The 19,889-nt window shown below is 42.8% G+C and overlaps 2 protein-coding genes across 40 annotated transcripts; one reads left to right on the top strand and one right to left on the bottom strand.

The window, feature by feature from the left end:
- Positions 1-446: 446 nt before the first annotated feature.
- Positions 447-15,008, top strand: habp2 (hyaluronan binding protein 2). The gene is made up of 13 exons (XM_079801571.1): positions 447-614; positions 714-759; positions 856-948; positions 1,043-1,150; positions 1,236-1,352; positions 1,580-1,696; positions 9,854-10,007; positions 10,083-10,177; positions 10,278-10,509; positions 10,753-10,895; positions 13,032-13,166; positions 13,257-13,402; positions 13,532-15,008. Exons 1-13 carry the CDS (start codon positions 549-551, stop codon positions 13,691-13,693), a joined length of 1,614 nt encoding a protein of 537 aa, XP_079657697.1. The 5' UTR covers positions 447-548; the 3' UTR covers positions 13,694-15,008.
- Positions 15,009-15,852: 844 nt separating this feature from the next.
- On the bottom strand, positions 15,853-19,492 carry srsf2a (serine and arginine rich splicing factor 2a). Of its 39 annotated transcripts, none has more exons than XR_013815366.1 (5): positions 18,986-19,486; positions 17,922-18,229; positions 17,236-17,340; positions 16,597-16,684; positions 15,853-16,162 (listed from the first exon to the last, which is right to left on the bottom strand). XR_013815366.1 is itself a non-coding variant. In XM_079801573.1 (3 exons), the coding sequence occupies exons 1-2, from the start codon at positions 19,342-19,344 to the stop codon at positions 17,929-17,931; spliced, it is 660 nt and encodes a 219-aa protein (XP_079657699.1). In that variant the 5' UTR covers positions 19,345-19,492; the 3' UTR covers positions 15,853-16,684; positions 17,922-17,928. The 39 variants fall into 39 exon arrangements, 9 of the variants coding, with proteins under 9 accessions (XP_079657699.1, XP_079657700.1, XP_079657701.1 ...); XR_013815373.1 differs by having other exon boundaries at positions 16,904-17,340; positions 18,986-19,475; XR_013815374.1 differs by having other exon boundaries at positions 17,203-17,340; positions 18,986-19,475.
- Between the last annotated feature and the right edge of the window lie 397 nt (positions 19,493-19,889).

Raw genomic sequence — 19,889 nt, 5'->3', positions numbered from 1 at the left:
AAATAAGGTGGGGAATTCAATTCCTTAATACACTGTTAATCAATGTACAAATACTACACACAAATCGTTTCAAGATGTTTTCTTTTTTAGAGGCAAAGATTGGAGAATTCATTAAGCCATGAATTAAGTGTTAAGTCATTTTTGATATTGGTAGGCTACTTTATTTATTTATTTATTATTTAATTATGCATAATTACATGCAACTAACCATAAACCAAACCCTCATCCTAACCCTATAAATACATGTAGTTCATTATTATTACTCAGTACTTACATGTATAATAATTATACCGTAAACTAAAGTGTAACCTCGGGGACTTGTCATATAGCTTCGGCATCAGTTCATATTAAACATTAAATTGAACCATAACAGTGTTCTAATGCATATTTGTGGTTCACTAGCCATAACACAGGAAATCAATCATTAGGTAATGATTGCTAGACTCAGAGTGATCCAGGGATCATCCACACATAGGTCAGTTTATTTACTGCCCACATAAAAGACCAGTGACTCTGCGTTAGTGGATTTTGCATATACTCCTGGAATCATGTTTCCAGTGATTCTGCTTCTGATAGGCATGTCTGGCCTCGCTTTACCAGTTCAAGCAGCGACGGTATGTAACCATAAGAAAATGCTTTGAAATATTTCAACTTGTGTTTAATGTAGGTGATATTACACAGCCATCTGACTGAATTCATGTCAACTGTTTCAGAGTCTATTGGATGACATTTTCTTGATAACTTCTGAACTCTTTGATGGTGAGAAAAATTATATCGTCTGGTCTCCATTTATGCATTTCCCAAGGTTGTTAGCATACTCACGTCATTATTATTTCTCTCTCGCCCCCTTGACAGAAACATATGATTACTCTGTTAAAGACACAGAGGAACTATCAGCTGAAATTAATGACACCATTGATTGGATTTTTTCCTTCATTGATGAACCAGGCAAGAACATGCATACACTGACAATGCTAATGTATTAACGGGGTTCAGTTTGGTGCTCACAAACATGTACGCTGATCATGTCCATATTCTGTAGAAGGGTGTGAGCCAAATCCCTGCCAGCACAATGGAGTATGTGAGCTGGAGAATGACAGCTTCAAATGCATCTGTCCAGAGCCTTACATTGGCAAGCATTGTCAGAATGGTGAGCTCTTCATATACTGCACCCAAAAATAACAATGATAATAATAATAATAAACAATAAATAACTTTATGTTGGGATCTTCCAGTGAGGAGCGTGTGTAAGAAAGTGAATTGTGTTAATGGTGATTGTGTCAGAACTGGAGAAGCCCCGTTTTATGAATGCAGGTGCAGGCCGCCATATCTGGGCTCTAACTGCAAGAAAGGTGAGCGTCTCTGTCTTTGATTTCTGAAGTAAAACAAATGACTTTCAAAGTGTTTCTTTCAGCAGTAAAGATGAGAGTTTAGCTATATTTTATGAATGAATTCACTAACCTAGTTTTTATGAAGTCAGATTATAGTGAATTGCTACCGGTTTTCTGTCCTCCTGAAATTATAATTCAGGTTTTTTTTGTATTCATTGTTTTTATGCTTATTATGTTTGCAATATTAGCCTCTGCGTGTAACCCAAGTCCATGCCTGAATGGAGGAAAGTGTTTTAAAGGCCGCACGAGAGCCAGTTTTGAATGCAGATGTCCTGAAGTTTACAGTGGGCGCTTCTGCCAAGTTGGTAATAGACTGTTGCTAAATCTTTTTATTTTATTTTATTCACCTTACTTTTTAAAGCAAAAGCAGGCGCGGCCATTTGTAACCTGAATCTCTCTGGATTCCAGTGTCGTTCACTTCCAGTAATTTTACCTGCACAAAACTGTTAATTATACTGTTTAATGTTGCAAACTGGTATTACCATAATCATAAAGACACTGGTTTGTAGCACAAACAGTTTTAATGTTTCCTGCACTTTGTTGTTCTTCTAGTTATTTACTTATATCAGCAAATTAATCGGAAGTCTCGCAAATTCACAGAAAATAGCTCACTTCTGCATTGAAAAATAAGGTGGATATTTTATGCCAAATCTATATACTTTACATAAATGTTCTATATTGCCATACTGTTATGCTATGCTATCAAAGCATTGTGTTGCCAATTTGCAAGTTAGCATTTACTGAATTAAATAGTTAAAGCTAGCCATGTTTCCACTACGAAAAATATATAAGTTGAGATTACGTGAGAATTTGAAGTTAAATGTACACTGTAAAAAATGTTGTGCTATTTACTATGGTAACAATATTAGGCTACACATAATATTTTTGAGTTTTTTTTTTAGGCTTGTTTTTAATGGAATCTACCTGAATAAATCATGTAAAATCTCCTTAATTATGTGGTTTTTGAAACTATTAATTTCATATTTTAGTGAAATGTGCTTATTTATTTTAAGTTGACTTTTTTAAAATAAGGGTATTAATTCGAGTGAAAGGAAATACCTGTTTATATCTGACTTTGAGTTTCATTACAATTAATAGACTGATTGCTGTTAGCACAAGCAGAAACAAACTTGTTACTGCACTGGCATTAGCAAAGTTTGTGCTCATTGAGCAAAGCAACATGTTTTATAATATTAGTATACATGCAGTTCCCTTACGAGAGTACTCTCGTATTGCGTTTGCTAAACGCTTATGGGGGGAAATTCCTTTCCTCGAGATATTGAAGCAAATTTTTATCCAAAAATACCTTTTACACGCAGTGCAGCTGCACAACTCTCAGCAGGAAGCAGCTGCGTGCTGATTGGCTGTGCCGCTGCAACTGCAGCAACCTATAGCGAGACCGTGGGGCGGGACGGACCAATCAGGTCCTTCTAAATTCCCGCCACAAGGGGCAACAGAATTTGCATAGCCAAGGGTATATAAGACCCTGTCTCGCAAGGTTAGTCAAATTAATTCTTCTTCAGCGACTTGCTCTCGCTGAGCTCCGGATCGAAGCCTGCCGTCGACACGCACCCAGCGGAACTCTGCAGCCTGAGGACGTCGGATTCTCCGCCTTCAGCCTGCCTTCCAGCTGCGCCATCCGGCACATATCCTTTTAATACCTTCTGTGTTTTACACATTCAAAAAGAGCCGAGACGTTGTTTCAAATGTCTCGTTCCTGCGCCTCGTGCAGAGGTTTTATTGCGGACGAGGATCGGCACATCATCTGCGTGTCATGTCTCGGACGAGACCACACGCAGGCTGCTCTCAACCAGGGCGGCTGCCCGGAGTGCGAAGAACTGACACTGCAGACCCTTTGGGCTCAGCTCGCCAGTTTTGACCCGAATCCCGTCCCTTGGTCTCAGCCTCTCGAGCCACGGAAGAAGAAACGTCGCGACCAGAGGCCCCCGGAGCGCTCTGACGAGCACACGCCTGGCATGTCCCCGCGTGCCTCGCCATCGCCCGTATTGTTCGTCGAGGAACAGCACAGCTTCCCTCGCCTGGCGGCTGCTACTGTTTTCTTTCGGCGGACCGGAGGAGGAAGAGGATGACAGCCTTTCCCTTGCTGCATCCGAAAGCGGGTAGTCGGATACCGCCTCGGAGCACGCCACTTCGACGCGGACTGCCAGCGGCGCCATAACCTCAGTCGACGCTGAGCTTATGCGCCTGCTCACGAAGGCCGTGGACGACCTCGGCATTGACTGGTCTCAACCCGAGGAGCCCACAAGAAGCCGACTGGATGAGTGGTTTTTCGAGAACCGCCGTCAACCGACCGCTCAAAGGCCCGCTCCCTTCTTCCCAGAAGTCCACGAGGAACTAACAAAGTCGTGGAAGGCGCCAAAACGCGCTCGCCTGTACACAAGCACCAATATTCTATGCCCCCCGGCCCCCTGCACTCAGGCGGCGGGAAACATTTCCCTCATAAGCGCCAACTTGACGCAAAATTATCGGGCCACCGAGTCCCTGTTACTCAGCAACTCGCCCCACAGATTAATTCAGCCCCTGGCTTCGAAGGCTGAGGCCTGGCAGGCCATTCCCGGCATTTCGAGATGGGTGTTGAACATAATAGAACAAGGTTACTCGCTACAGTTTGCTCGCAGACCACCGCGCTTTCGCGCCGTGGAAGAGACAACGGTGATAAGCGACACAAGTCACGTGCTTCGAACCGAGATATCAAAACTGTTAATAAAAGGGGCGGTGGAAGCCGTACACCCCTCACAGAGCGAGTCAGGCTTTTACAGTCGTTACTTCCTTGTACCAAAAAAGGACGGTGGTCTCAGACCCATCCTAGATCTCAGACATCTGAACAAAGCCCTTATGAAGTGCCCGTTCAGAATGTTGAGAATGAAACAAATCCTCGCGCACATTCGCCCGGGAGATTGGTTTTTCACTGTGGATCTAGAGGATGCCTGTTTCCACATACAAATAGCCCCTCATCACAGGCTATTCTTGAGATTCGCCTTCGAGGGGAAAGTATACCAATACAAGGTGCTACCTTTTGGTCTATCTCTGGCTCCCCTCACGTTTACGAAGTGCATGGAAGCGGCGTTAACCCCGCTAAGGCTTCGGGGAATGAGAATTCTCAATTATCTCGACGACTGGCTTATAATAGCTCAGTCAGAGATACAGTTATTAAACCACAGATCTTGGCTTCTCAACCATTTAGAATTCTTGGGACTCAGAATCAACGTGGCAAAGAGTTCATTGTCTCCCACACAGAAAGTTTCGCTTCTGGGAACAGTATTGGACTCACTGCAGATGAGCGCGCCAATGACGTCACAGCGCGCGCTCTCTGTTCAGAACCGAGCGGTTTCCCACAGGTCCGGTGCACGCATTCCTCTCAAACACTTTCAGAGGATGCCTGGGTCTCATGGCCTCGGCGGCGACAGTTCTCAGACTAGGTCTGTTACACATGCGCCCCCTACAGCACTGGCTGAATCGCCACGTCCCAGCTCACGCATGGCTCTCGGGCCGATTGCAAATCAAGGTAGACCACAGCTGGTACCAGACGGGCGTGAGTTTGGGCACTGTTACGAAGTGGAAAGTTATCTCGACAGATGCATCCAACCTAGGTTGGGGAGCCCTTCACGAGGGCAGGCCGATCTCCGGTCTCTGGTCAGACTCGGAGAGGAGCCTTCACATAAACTGTCTAGAGATGAAAGCGTTCACGCTATCTCTAAGGGCTTTCCTTCCGTACATAAAGCACCACCATGTCCTGGTCCGAACGGACAGCAGGTCGGTGGTAGCCTATATAAATCGCCAAGGCCTGGGTTGTCCGCAATACCCGCAATACTCGTTCCCTCATCTTAGGGAACCGAGGTTACATTAGTAACCGAAGCGTTCCCTTACGAGAGTACTCTCGTATTGCGTTTGCTAAACGCTTATGGGGGACCAATGCAAAACGCTGTGCTTGCTTAACGGCTCTAAAGCCGACGACACCAAACCCAGGCCAACCTAGGTGGGCCCATAATATGATATCAAGAAGTCCCAAAATGAGCCAGACCTGAGTCGGGCCCTTAATGAGAATGAACACGATATACGTGTAATAATATAATGTATAGACCAGACATAGTCGGGCCAGGAATAATGAATGGCTGATTGGCTGTGCCGCTGCAACTGCAGCAACCTATGGCGAGGCCGCTGGGCGGGACGGACCAATCAGGTCCTTCTATATTCCCGCCACAAGGGGCAACAGAATTTGCATAGCCAAGGGTATATAAGACCCTGTCTCGCCAGGTTAGTCAGGTTAATCGACTGAAGCGACTCCTGAGCAAGCGAAGCACGGCAAGCAAACGCAATACTCGTTCCCTCTTCTCAGGGAACCGAGGTTACGTTAGTAACCGAAGCGTTCCCTTTCGAGAGTACTCTCGTATTGCGTTTTGCTAAACGCTATGGGGGACCAATGCAAAACGCCGTGCTTGCTTAACGGCTCTGAAGCCCGGAGACACCATATCCAAGCCGACCTAAGTGGGCCCGTAATATGATATCATGAAGTCCCAATATGAGCCAGACCTGAGTCGGGCCATTTAATGAGAATAACATACAAGATACGTGTAGTATATATATATCTATATATATATGTGAAGACCAGACATAGTCGGGCCAAAGAATAATGAATGACCAGATAATTCGAGTCGTATAAGGAATGTGCTTATGACTTATACAAATACTTAACCCAGACCAGACTATCGAGCCTTAAGGGGTTAAATGTATTACACAGTAAGAAGCCCAGCCTGTAAGGCAGGAACATCTAAATTATAAAACCTGATAAAAGTGGACGGGGAGGCCCAGCCTGCCGCCGCACAGATATCATTCAGAGAAATGCCAGTAGACCAAGCCCACGATGAGGCCATGCCTCTAGTAGAATGGGTTTTGACACCTATAGGGCAGCTGAGATCTTTAGACTCATAAGCCAGCAAGATAGCATCCACTATCCAACGTGACACGGTCTGCTTTGTAACCGCGCACCCGCGGGTGCGGCCGCCAAAGCACACAAAGAGCTGTTCAGTTTGCCTGAAAGCAGCAGAACGCGCTCTATGGATATTCTCAGTGCTCTGACAGGACAGAGCAAATTAGCATCCTCTTCATCTGACGATGAAAGTGCTGAGAGTGAAATGACCTGTGCTCTGAACGCAGTTGAAAGCACTTTAGGTACATATCCATGCCTTGGTTTGAGGACGACTTTAGAGTCGTTTGGCCCAAATTCCAGACAAGAGGCGCTCACAGAGAGCGCGTGCAGATCACCAACTCGCTTAACTGATGCGATCGCTAGGAGAAAAGCGGTCTTTAGTGACAGGAGCTTTAAGCTCAACGAATGCAGAGGCTCGAATGTAGAGCCTTTCATGGCATCCAGGACTGTAGACAGGTCCCAAATAGGGACTGAAGGGGGCGAGGTGGGTGAAGCCTTCTAGCCCCTTTAAGGAAGCGCACGATAAGATCGTTCTTTCCCAGTGACAGCCCGTTCACTTGAATGTGGTGCGCTGCTATAGCGGCCACATAAACCTTGAGCGTGGAGGGGGAACGACCCGCGTCCAGCAGCACTTCTGACACTTCACAATTATGTGGGGTCAGGCTTTGTGCTTTACACCAGTCCGAAAAGACTGACCATTTGCCTGAATAGAGCCGCCTAGTCGCGGGGGCTCTAGCTTCAGAAATAGTGTTTAATACCTTTTCAGAGAGGTTCTCATGTACCCGTTGATGGGCCAGACATGAAGCGCCCATAGATCGGGACAGGGATGCCAGATCTGCCGTTTCGCCTGCATGAGGAGGTCTCTCCTCAGCGGAATCGGCCACGGAGCTGACATCTGACATCCGACTTAGCAGTGAGAACCATGGTTGATTTCTCCAAAGCGGGGCTATTAACAGCACAGCGCACTTGCTCTCCCTGATCCTCTCTATGACCTGAGGTAACATTGAGATTGGGGGAAAAGCATAAAGAGGAAGGTTGGGCCATTCGTGGGCCAACGCATCCTTGTGCTTGGAGAAATATGTTAGGCATTGAGCATTGTCTTGTGAGGCGAAAAGATCCACTTTTGCCTCTTCAAACCTGCCCCAAATTGTCTGAATCATATGTGGGTGAAGAGACCACTCTGCTGGGGACACTTTGCCCCTGGACAGCATGTCCGGACACAAATTCAGAATGCCTGGCACATGAGTCGCTCTCAGCGAACTCAGGTTGCGCTCTGCCCATATTAGGACTTTTTCCGCCATTGTGTGCAGATCGATAGATCTTAGACCGCCCTGGCGATTTATATAGGCTACCACAGACCTGCTGTCCGTTCGGACCAGGACATGGTGGTGCTTTATGTACGGAGGGAAAACTCTTAGCGATAGCGTGACCGCTTTCATCTCTAGACAGTTTATGTGAAGGCTTTTCTCCGAGTCTGACCAGAGACCGGAGACTGGCCTGCCCTCGTGAAGGGCTCCCCAACCTAGGTTGGATGCATCTGTCGAGATAACTTTCCACTTCGTAACAGTGCCCAAGCTCACGCCCGTCTGATACCAGACGGGATTTTTCCAAGGAGCCAGAGCCAACACACAGCTGTGGTCTACCTTGATTTTTAATCGGCCCGAGAGCCATGCGTGAGCTGGAACGCGGTGATTCAGCCAGCGCTGTAGGGGGCGCATGTGTAACAGACCTAGTCTGAGAACTGGTGCCGCCGAGGCCATGAGACCCAACATCCTCTGAAAGTGTTTGAGAGGAATGCGTGCACCGGACCTGAGGGAAACCGCTCGGTTCTGAACAGAGAGCGCGCGCTGTGACGTCAGTCACGCATTCATCTGTAGTGAGTCCAATACTGTTCCCAGAAACGAAACGTTCTGTGAGGGAGACAATGAGCTCTTTGCCACGTTGATTCTGAGGCCCAAGCATTTTAAATGGTTAAGAAGCCAAGATCTGTGGTTCAATAACTGTATCTCTGACTGAGCTATTATGAGCCAGTCGTCGAGATAGTTGAGAATTCTCATTCCCCGAAGCCTCAGCGGGGTTAGCGCCGCTTCCATGCACTTCGTAAACGTGCGGGGAGCCAGAGATAGACCAAAGGGTAGCACCCTGTATTGGTATACTTTCCCTTCGAAGGCGAATCTCAAGAATGGCCTGTGATGAGGGGCTATTTGTATGTGGAAATAGGCATCCTCTAGATCCACAGTGAAAAACCAATCTCCCGGGCGAATGTACGCGAGGAATTGTTTCATTCTCAACATTCTGAACGGGCGCTTCATAAGGGCTTTGTTCAGATGTCTGAGATCTAGAATGGTCTGAGACCACGTCCTTTTTTGGTACAAGGAAGTAACGACTGTAAAAGCCCGACTCGCTCTGTGAGGGGTGTACGGCTTCCACCACCCCTTTTATTAACAGTTTTGATATCTCGGTTCGAAGCACGTGACTTGTGTCGCTTCTCACCGTTGTCTCTTCCACGGCGCGAAAGCGCGGTGGTCTGCAAGCAAACTGTAGCGAGTAACCTTGTTCTATTAGGTTCAACACCCATTTTGAAATGCCGGGAATGGTCTGCCAGGCCTCAGCCTTCGAAGCCAGGGGCTGAATTAATTTGTGGGGAGAGTCGCTGAGTAACAGGGACTCGGTGGCCCGATAATGTTGCGTTAAAGTGAGGTGAGGTGAGCAACGCTATCCATTTCGCCGCCTTCACGCTGCTGTCGTTACTAAGCAACCGGGTAAACAGCTGCTGCTTTGATGACGCAAACGCACCCCGGTTCGGACCCAAATAATATAATATGAACACAGTCCAGCGGGGGCAGGGGGAGTGGGGAGCAATCGAAGTCGGGTTCGGTCCAGGCAATCGAACCAAGTGTGAAAGCACCCTAAGCGGTCTCGGTCCGCTTGTTTGGTGCGCACCAGGGTTCGGATGGCAGCGTTCACATATGTTCAAATGAACCGCACTAACCGAGCAATCGCACCAGGGTTCGTTTTAATCGAACCAAACATGACAAGTGTGAACGCACCCTAAATAAAACTGCACAATTGAGCTAATTCTCTTAAAACAAATAGCCTTTTTTCCCGTTAATTTTATCAGCTTAATCGATTACTCAATTCAAGCCTCAAAATTGTTTACATTTCCTTTAAACATTTTGGAAAATATATTTGTTGGTTTTATTAGTGAAATGTAATCAATATTTTCTATACAACACTAAACCAGAATTTTATTAAGAAAATATACACAATTTATTTTGTGAAAATTACAAGACCTGTGATTTATTTTTTACAGTGTATGAATTAGCTCTCTCAAATATTTCACGTTAAGAGCAATTACAATGTGTGTTTTGTTTACATAAACGTTACATTTCTAAACTTAAAAAATTTGATGTAACTGATCATATTTCTTTGTTTGTTGTATTCAGGTTTTATCAACTTATTCAGGTTTACGGTGTAGGTGTAGTAATGATGTTATATATAATTTTGTATTCAGGTCCAAATGATTGCTATGAAGGGAATGGGGTATCATACAGAGGTTTTGTCAGTGAGACAGTGGAAGGAATAGAATGTTTACCCTGGAACTACTACAGTATTTCCACAGAGTACTTTGAAAGCAATGATAGCATTGGAGCCCACAATTACTGCAGGTAAGAATTCACTTAGAAAATCTCCAAATGAATTTTGATATCATGTCGTCTTAAGCATTATCTTTGTCACTTAAGAAATCCGGATGGAGAACGGGAACCCTGGTGCTTTGTGAAAGAGAAGGGAAAACTCATGTGGGATTACTGTAACGTCAAGCCGTGTTCTGAACCAGGCACAGATTTTCTTTCTACGTTCTCTCTCTTATATAAATGCAAACACAGATTCATTCTTCTACCTGCTCACCACTATACTTTTTTATCAAACTCTCACAGAACCAGTAAAACCCTCCACAACCGCTGCAAAACTGGAATTTTCTGACTGTGGAAAGATTCAGACTAGTATGATAGCCCCAAGGATATTTGGTGGGAGGAAGTCCTTGCCTGATGCACATCCCTGGCAAGTGTCATTTCAGGTCCGGCGCAAGGGCTCCAAGTCACGTTTCACCCACGAATGTGGAGGAACCCTTATTGACTCCTGCTGGGTCCTAACGGCTGCTCATTGTATGTAAGTTTGGCATCTGAGGTTGTTGTTGCATTAGGTCTATGCAATGTTCATTCACAAATAACAGTCACCCTAATTTTGATTTCATTGTGTCTTTAAAATACTAATTATAGACATTGTAAATGATATTCCTTGAATATTATTGATAGTGATTGTTAAGGATCGCTTTTCACATTACTTTAGTCTTTGAAAATTCATATGCAACACATGTCACTTTGATAAACTATGTTTGCATGATGGTGATAGTGATAAGAGCAAGGAGATAAGGTTGGTGGTCGGTGGTGTGAACCTGAGGAAAAAAGACCCTGCAAAACAGTTTCTGGAAGTGGAGAAAATCATTGTTCATGAGAACTATACAGACACTCCTGAAGCCCTGTATAATGATATAGGTCAGTGATGATGTCTCTCTATCGGTCTGTCTATCTATCTTTACCAGTTATGATAAAAGAAAACCAACTTTTGATTAGAAAAATCCTGTGTAATCAAGTTTATGGATTGTACATTCATACACAAATCAGGCATAACATTATGACCACTGATTATCTCTTCATCACGGCATCTGTTAGTGTGTGGGATATATTAGGGAGCAAGTGAACATTTTGAGAACGTTTGACAAGGCCCAAATTGTAATAGCTAGACGACTGGGTCAGAGCATATCAAAACTGCAGCTCGTGTGTGGTGTTCCCGGTCTGCAGTGGTCAGTATCTATCAAAAGTGCTCCAAGGAAGGAATAGTGGTGAACCGGTGACAGGGTCAATGCGGCCAAGGCTCACTGATGCACGTGGGGAGCAAAGGCTGGCCCATGTGGTCTTATCACACAGACGAGCAACTGCAGCTCAAATTGCTCAAGAAGTTAATGCTGGTTCTGATAGAAAGGTGTCAGAATACACAGTGCAACGCAGTTTGTTGCGTATGGGTCTAAATAGCCGCAGATCAGTCAGGGTGCCCATGCTGACCCCTGTTCCCTGGCAAAAGCACCAACAGTGGGCACGTGAGCATCAGAATTGGACAAATGAGCAATGGAAGAAGGTGGTCTGGTCTGATAAATCATGTTTTCTTTTACATCATGTGGATGGCCGGGTGTGTGTGTGCGTCGCTTACCTGGGGAACACATGGCACCAGGATGCACTATGGGAAGAAGGCAAGCCGGTGAAGGCAGTGTGATGCTTTGGGCAATGTTCTGCTGCAGGGCCAGCCCAAGCCTTTATGGGACCCTAAGGAGAATTTTATTTATGGGCCAATTCTTGATCATTCACACACCCATTATCAATTTGTATTAGTTGTAGCTGTGTTTCTTTCACTCTAAAAAAAAAAAAAGGTTCTATATGGCACTAAAAATGGTTCTTCGTTGTAATCATAGAGGAACCACTTTTGGTGCTTTATAGCAGCATATCTTAACATGTTCTGTATATGGTAGCGGTGCTATATAGCACCTTAGTCAAAGAACCGGTGAAGAACCGCTTAAGAACCATTTTTGGCGCCATATAGAACCTTTTTTTTTTAGAGTCTACATCATGTCTGCCTGTCATATTTTTACCCTTGTACGTTTTTTAATTGTAACAGTAGCAAACCCACAAGAGTGCTCAGGTGTTCATTTGCACTTTACAAATACTGTGCTAACTAGTTTTGATTTGGTATTGACTTTGAAGTGCCACCTATTGCAATACAATATAGTCACACTAGCAACGCTCTCCCACATATTTTGCTATTATGACTGCGCTTATTTCCGTTGTTGGTATAAGTTGCAGTGGGTGGTAATTGACGAGAAATGTACAGTTTTCTATCATCTTGCTGATAATGTTTCTTTAGTCATTCGGCAACCCTGCAGCCTGAACCACTGTAGGCGATCCACCCCCTACACACTTTAATATTCAAAGTCTGCAGTACTACAGTTCAGACTGGGATATGTACTTTTTTTTTTTTTTTAAATAAGTCTCTTATGCTCACAATTTTCCCCCTAGGATTCTTTGATGAATAGAAGGTTCAAAAGAAAAGATTTGATCTGAAATAGAAAGAATCTGTTTTCAACACTGATAATTATCAAAAATGTTTTATCAAATCAGCATATTAGAATGATTTCTGAAGGGTCATGTGACACTGAAGACCGGAGTAAATGATGCTGAAAATCCAGCTTTGATCACAGGAATAAATTACAATTTACTTCTTTACATAGAAAACAGATTTTAAATAAATATTTCACAATATAACTAACTGTTTTACTGTATTTTTGATAAAATAAGTCCGATCCATGGAGGCCCCACCTCGCAACTTACAGGACTTAAAGGATCTGCTGCTAACACCTTCAGGGGTCTAGTGGAGCCCATGCCAGGACGGGTCAGGGCTGTTTTGGCAGCAAAAAAGGGACTAACACAATCAGCACAGTCATAACGTTATGCCTGATCAGTGTATATCCCATTTTGGTGTCATTTCTTGCCAGAAATGACTATTGTAGGCTGCTAACTTAATCTTTTTTTCTAACCAATTATGTCCAGTTGACAGTGTTTTTGTTTCTCAATCTATGCCAGCCCTGCTGAAACTAAAGGCAATAAATGGACAGTGCGCCAATGAGACCAGGTCTGTTAAGGCAGCATGTCTCCCCACCGAATCATTCCCTGATGAAACACAGTGCACCATTTCAGGCTATGGAACCACTGAGAAAGGTGTGTGGAGATCAATTTTCACTGTAAACAATCACAATAGCAAGATTACTGAGACTATTACTATGTCTCATCTAATACCCTTTCTTCTAGAGGAAGCGGTCTCTCCTCAGCTGCTAGATGCAAAAGTTCTCCTGATCTCTCAGAAACGTTGTACGTCTCGTAATGTCTATGAGAACAGATTGGATGATTCCATGATTTGTGCTGGATATTTACAAGGAAAGATTGACTCTTGTCAGGTGTGTTCCAGTCCCAAGTTTGTTTCTAGTCTTTCAGTGAAATCAAACACAAAGTCTGATCATTTCAAATGAATGGGCAAACTCTTGGCACAGTGTGTTGTAACTCTTTTGTTGTTGTACTTTTTATAGGGTGATTCTGGTGGACCCCTAATTTGTGAGAAGAATGGGACTCATTACATCTATGGTGTGGTGAGTTGGGGTGACAGCTGTGGCAAGAAGAACTCGCCAGGTGTCTATGCCCGTGTCACCAAATTCATTGACTGGATCAATCAAAAGATGCAATCAGCTTAGGATGGATACTCAAGAGATAGTGGTCCATTAGCTGAAAGAGGTTTTAACTGAGAAACTTAATTTTCAAATCATGAAGTTAAGCGCAACAAGCACAATTAGTAACCAAAACAACAGCAGTAGGTTTAATGTGTGTTTTAGAACAGGCCTGGGGCCCGTTCTTCGTACCTCGCTTAATACATCTAAGATGATTTGACAGATCCCAGATCTTTTAATCGTGATAACTGATGTCTGGCTAATTTGGTTCTTCAAACGAATTTGCGGATTGGATTTAAATATCTGGATTAAATGATCTAAGATCACTGCGCGTTCTTTTTTTCCCTGAAGAGGGCAGATGCATCGATACTCGAAACCACGATCAGCAATGCAGCGATTGGCTGGCGTCAAGACAGCAAGGTAATGACATCATATAATTAAAAAGCCACCTGGCAATAAACTTGACAAATTACACAAAAAAACCCCACGAATTTCTGAACCTTTATAAGGAAACAGCTAAACGACCAAACCAACATAAAAGTTATAATAGATCAATGATAAATGTTTTTTTAACATGATTACCAATTATTGATATTCACGATTTTATACAGTATTTGTACACCCTTTACATTTTTATTTCAATGTTGTAATTAAATTTTTAATTCAATTTGGAGCAGATTTGTAACGTGGCAGTATTAAAGTTTCTTAAGGGTCAAGATCAAATTATCTGCATCTCTTGCACTGCATCAAGCCACTCCTGCCATCACTATATCTGTCATCACTTAAATTAATGCACAGCTCAGAGTAACTGTACAACATGTGTGTAAACCTCCAATAAAATTCTAAAGTAATTATTCCATCACAAATAAATCGCTCAATCAAGTGGCTGTGTCTATATTATTATATACAACATTATAATATTATATACATTCTACATTCTCATATACATAAACAATATAACATTTTTATATTATTTTAAATTATTATTGCCCCTGGTTCAGTAATGAACTCTTGTAATAAAGTAGCAGTGGCTGGGACAGATTTTAAGTATCACCTCAAGATGCAATCTAATCCTGTTTACATGAAATAAGCCTGCTCATGAGCAGGTTTAAGCTTACGGACCGGTTACTATGACAGCAAGTCCAGGATGAGCTTCGAAGAACCCTAACAATCCGAGATCATGTCAAATCGTCAACAATCAAATCCAGCTTACTGAGTTAGCGACGTACGAAGAACGAGTTGTTTGTTGTTTACTCGCATGAAAAACTGTTTTTGGGGTGATTAGCCATTCAATTAAGCCACTTTTGTGATTCATGTACAAAGAGATATTAAAGTTGTGATGAAACAATAGTGACAGATCTCTCCTTCTGCATTGTGACGTGCATTTGAGTGTAACGGTTTAAAAAAAAAAAGAAAATTCCAGGGCAGGGATTTGATTCTATGCATTGGTTGTTTATTGGATTTTAAAATTTGGGTGTTGCACTCAAAAGTATTGGACGATGAGCGTGAATGTGCAGGGGCGGCGTTTAAGCAGACTAAGGCCTTGTCCCAATTGGCACACAATGTGCACTTGCGAGCTTACAATGGCTGCTGCGTGTCCGTTGAGTCCACAAGACCAGTGTCCCATTTGTCATTTTAGGTTACAGGAGAGTGCGAGCGTCCACATTGCGGCTGACATCACTGAAGCACCATTATGCCACAAAAGTGTAGATTCCTAAAACTGCAAGCGTTTAGGGTGCCATCTTGGGACAGGGCCTAAATTATTGGTGTCATTTTCAGTGGAAAGTCTAGTTAGAACAGGACTAAAAATTGAGGGCGAACTATTTAAAAATTAAAGAGATGAACAGATTAATTGTTTGCTAATAAAATCTATATATTTTTAAAGGGTTACTCATTTAACTTTAGCTCACTAGTAATTTCGTTTTAACTTGCATTTAATCAAAAAGTTTGTTATGTATATCCAAGTAAACATTGAGGTATTGCCATTTACCCTGTAGAATATAACTTCAGATTTTAAATTGCCAAACTAATTTAGTTAATCCATAAATGAGACAACAGGAGTACCAATAATTTGTATCAGCACAATTTATTTTTTAGTTATGGAGGGTTTCATTTGCTCAGTTACACCAAACAACAGACTAACAGACCAGTAAAGAATAAAGCTATGCACAAAAATGCAGTCATGCTCAAAGAAAGAAAACCTTTATTACCAATCACATAGATATTATGACCAATTGAGCATGTCACAAATTGAACTCTTCCGGAGATGTGAAATAAGCTTAGAAATCTGCCTTAAAATGGGTTTTTCACAAAAGGACTAGCACAGGATCTTTCTGCAAAAAGAAAAAACGCTGCAGCCAAATTTAAACAAAATCAGTCAAATCAAGGTGTTACACAGGAGCAATCAGGAGAATACTGGAAACAGCCAAGCACTCTGCACCGCAACACGCCACCTTAACAGCTAACCAGCAAAACTCAACTGCTACGCAACTGCGCCTAGTGCATAGAAAATACACAAGAGAGAATATTAGAATCACGTTGTGAAGTTTCCCATTTAAACCATAACATCTGCTTGGTTAGCAATTACGTCATGGTTTTACATAGTAAGATTTCATATGGGGCCAAATTACAGTCTGTACCCAGTCCGTTAGGGTCAAAGAAATATGCACAACATCCAAAATAGTCCATTAATGTTTATTAAGAACAAAAAACCAGATTAAAATGAACTTACTTTGTAGTCTGGGAGTTTCAATAACATGAAGTAAAAAGAAAAAAAACTACCAAAAATGAAGAGAAATGATTTCAACTAGTAGCCCCATTTAGGCATCTCGACCATTTAATAAATCACATGGAATTCAAATGTATGATACAAAACAATTGTGGGCAAAAGAAACAAGTCATTTAAAAGATTTAGACCAAATTACAATAACCTTTCGGTCTGATATATGGATAATTTGAGTATCCTCAGACGGACATCTGTTCGATGCGATCCTCGAAGAGTCAACCAGTTGACATCATCTAGAAGAAAAGAATAATACAGTTAGTCTCAAAGAGCATTAAAGCAGAGGAGGTTCTACAATGAAATCGCCATAAAACTAACCATTGCATATATTACGCAATGCTCGACTTTGGTCATCAGTTACACAGAACAAACAGGCACTCTTTCCACACAAATAGCTAACCATATTTACATGAATCTATGGACCTGGTTTTTGTTCTGCAAGAAACCTTGTGTACCTGAAATTTGTTCTGCGAGAAACCTCGAGGGAAAAGAGCCAACAAACCTGAGGGTGAAATATGAACTTCTCAAAGCCACTTTAAGTGTTGGCAAGCTGAGGTAGATCTCATTTACTTCCAGTTAGAATAGAATTAAATGATGGCCAAGTTAGTTAATTAGGCCAATATCAGACACCCAACAGCTTAAACTGGCTCCGAGAACACACCCGTATCCATCCCACTTTTGCCTATGCCACGATAGACATGAGTTTGTGACAAGGATGATGGAAAGGTCTCAGTCCATTGTCCTGCAGACGTACCTCAACACCACCTCAACACTCAATGAGACCGACCTGCTCCATAGCAACCGCCAATCAGCAGCAGGCAGCCAATGGTCGGATCACACACTAACTGCTCTCAAACTGCCCCAAACTCCTTTTGCAAACAGGAATCAGCAGCTTGGAGGAAAGAATTCCACATTTAGATGAAAAATCAATGGATTTTGGCTGGTACACGTTTCAAAACAAACAAATACTTACGGTACTGTACCCACGACCGCTTCAAATCAAATCCATGTGAGGTTTTGGGTGTGTATTAAAAATAAACCTTTAAAAGTCATGCAGATTCCTGACGTTTGCTGTGAAAAACAGCTACTAATCAGACTAAACTTGGGTAAAACCCAATACCTCCATTAAGATAATGTATCTTCCGTTCAACTACATCTGCTGATGTCTTGAAGGACTTGATGAAAGAAGAAAATGGAGAGAGGCGAAACAATGCATCTGATTTTAAAGCAGCCATCTTAAGTTATTAATGCATGCCTTTACTTTCCCCACTTCAGGCATGAGTTATAAGAGGGTCATTAGCTTTTCTAGTTAGGATTATTTACAAAATGTTACTATTAGGATATTTACCACAAAAAAAAAAGTGTAAGAATTTAAAGAGCACTTGTCATTAGAGAATTATTGAATGGCAGTAAAAATGCCCCCAGTTGTAATCAAATTAGTAATCTACTATCATTACAAAGCATTAGACTCACCTACATTTCACGACTCCACGGTGGCTCCAGTATCCTCTGGAGACTTGGGTCTGCTTCTCGATCTGGATCTGGATTTGGATCCTTTAACTGATCTGGGAGTAGGACTCCTGGAGCGAGACTTGGACTTAGACCTTGAGCGGGATCTGGAAGCCGATTTGGACTTGCTTCTGCGTGGTGTGCGAGTTTTGGAGCGAGAACGGGACCGGGAGTAGGACCTTGACCTGGATCGGCTGTAGCGAGATCTGCTACGAGAACGGGACCGGCTCCTGCTCCTGGACCTGCTGTGCCTCCTGCGCCGTGGACTACGGCTAAAAAAACAAAACAAATGTACAAGTTAGTACACAAGTATTTGCACAGAGGTTATTTTCACTGCAATAGACCACCAAAAATCTTCCTATGTAACGGATCAGTAACCTTGGTCCATAAACATTTTAATAAATAAATATAAAAGTATTTTTTTTAATGTACGTCCTCAAACTCCATTTTTAAAGGTTTATGTTCCAAAACCAGCCATTATAATTACCACACGGGAAAATTCGTGATGAAACCATTGTAAAAGGTTGTTTGCATAATTTCCACGAATCGGTTCTTTCGAATAGTTAGTTTAAAAAAATAATAAATAAAAAAAAGTTACAAAAAGCATTAAAATTTCGTTACCCCTGGCTATTTTTGTCGAGTATTATTTCGAACGTGTTGTAATAAAAAAAAAGTAATGCTTTTAAATGACTAACGTTACAATCGATTCCCTAAAAAAGATCCGGCACAAAAGAACCATTCGTTCGCGAATCGGACCGTTCACAAACGAGTCGACCAATTGTTTGCCACTACGCCATAGTTACAACGCAAGATAACATGGTTAAAATGGACAACCAATTCAAACAAAACAAAAACAAAACATTAAACAAAAAGTATTTGTAAGTAATACAAGGATTATACCACGTGTTGTTTTCAGTACCTTGAGGCCTAAAGGCCTCAAATGTGAATCTCGGACATATAGTAACTTATTTATAACTTATTATGGTTAAAATGGGGTATTAAAATAGGAGAGACAAAGAAGGACCAACCTGCGGCTTCTCCGTCCATGTCCTCCACCGTACCTTCTCGGCGGGGCTCCACGGCGGCTGTAGTGCGAATCTGGCGGGCGCCCGTATCGCGCCATTTGCACGCGCAGTTCGCGCCCATCCAGAAGCGCGCCGTCCATGGCATCCATTGCGTCCTCCGCGTCCCGCTTATCATGGAAACGGACGAAGGCGAACCCACGGCTTTCTTTCGTGTACCGGTCTCTCGGGATGTAGACGTCCCCGACCCGGCCGTACTTCTCGAAAACCCGCCGCAGCGTTTCAGGGGACGTTCGGTAAGTCAGATTGTCGACTTTTAAAGATGTCATGCCCTCGACGTCGGGCGGAGGTCTGCCGTAGCTCATCTTGAGTCACTAACTCTACTGCAGTATGTTATGCGAAAAATAATAGTTTTCTAGCGAGATTTTGAAGAAAATTAACGAACCATTCGGGAGAGTCGAAAGAAACACGCCGCGCGGATAATATCACTCTAAAATGGCGGTGACCGGATTTCCGTGTTTGGTGGAGTTTGGATCTTATATTCCTTCGCGAGGTGAGACAATACTGCCACTTCTGGCATCCGAGTGACACTACACGTTACCTGCTCGTAAAAGCCTCTTGTCTAGGAACAGGGCAAATTTAGCACGAGTGTGTGAACAAAACGTAACTAACAAGATCATTTAATGTGTTTAATGTGACATCTCCGTGCATTTACCTCATTCATGCCCACATGAAACAAACGGCATGGTTTTCTAAAAAAGTATATATATATATATATGTATGTATAATATATATATTTTTTTAATTTTTGGTCACAGTTGTAATGACCGGTCAGGTCACAATTGTAAATTGCTTAGTTGTTTTTTTAACTGGGGAGAGTGCTGGATGCTCTCCAACTGTAAAAACTGTA

This window comes from Gobio gobio, assembly GCF_949357685.1.
Source record: "Gobio gobio genome assembly, chromosome: 20".
Classification (NCBI taxonomy): Eukaryota; Metazoa; Chordata; class Actinopteri; order Cypriniformes; family Gobionidae; genus Gobio; species Gobio gobio.
The sequence above is the reverse complement of the archived record's forward strand: the minus strand, read 5'-3'. Positions and strand labels throughout refer to the sequence as shown.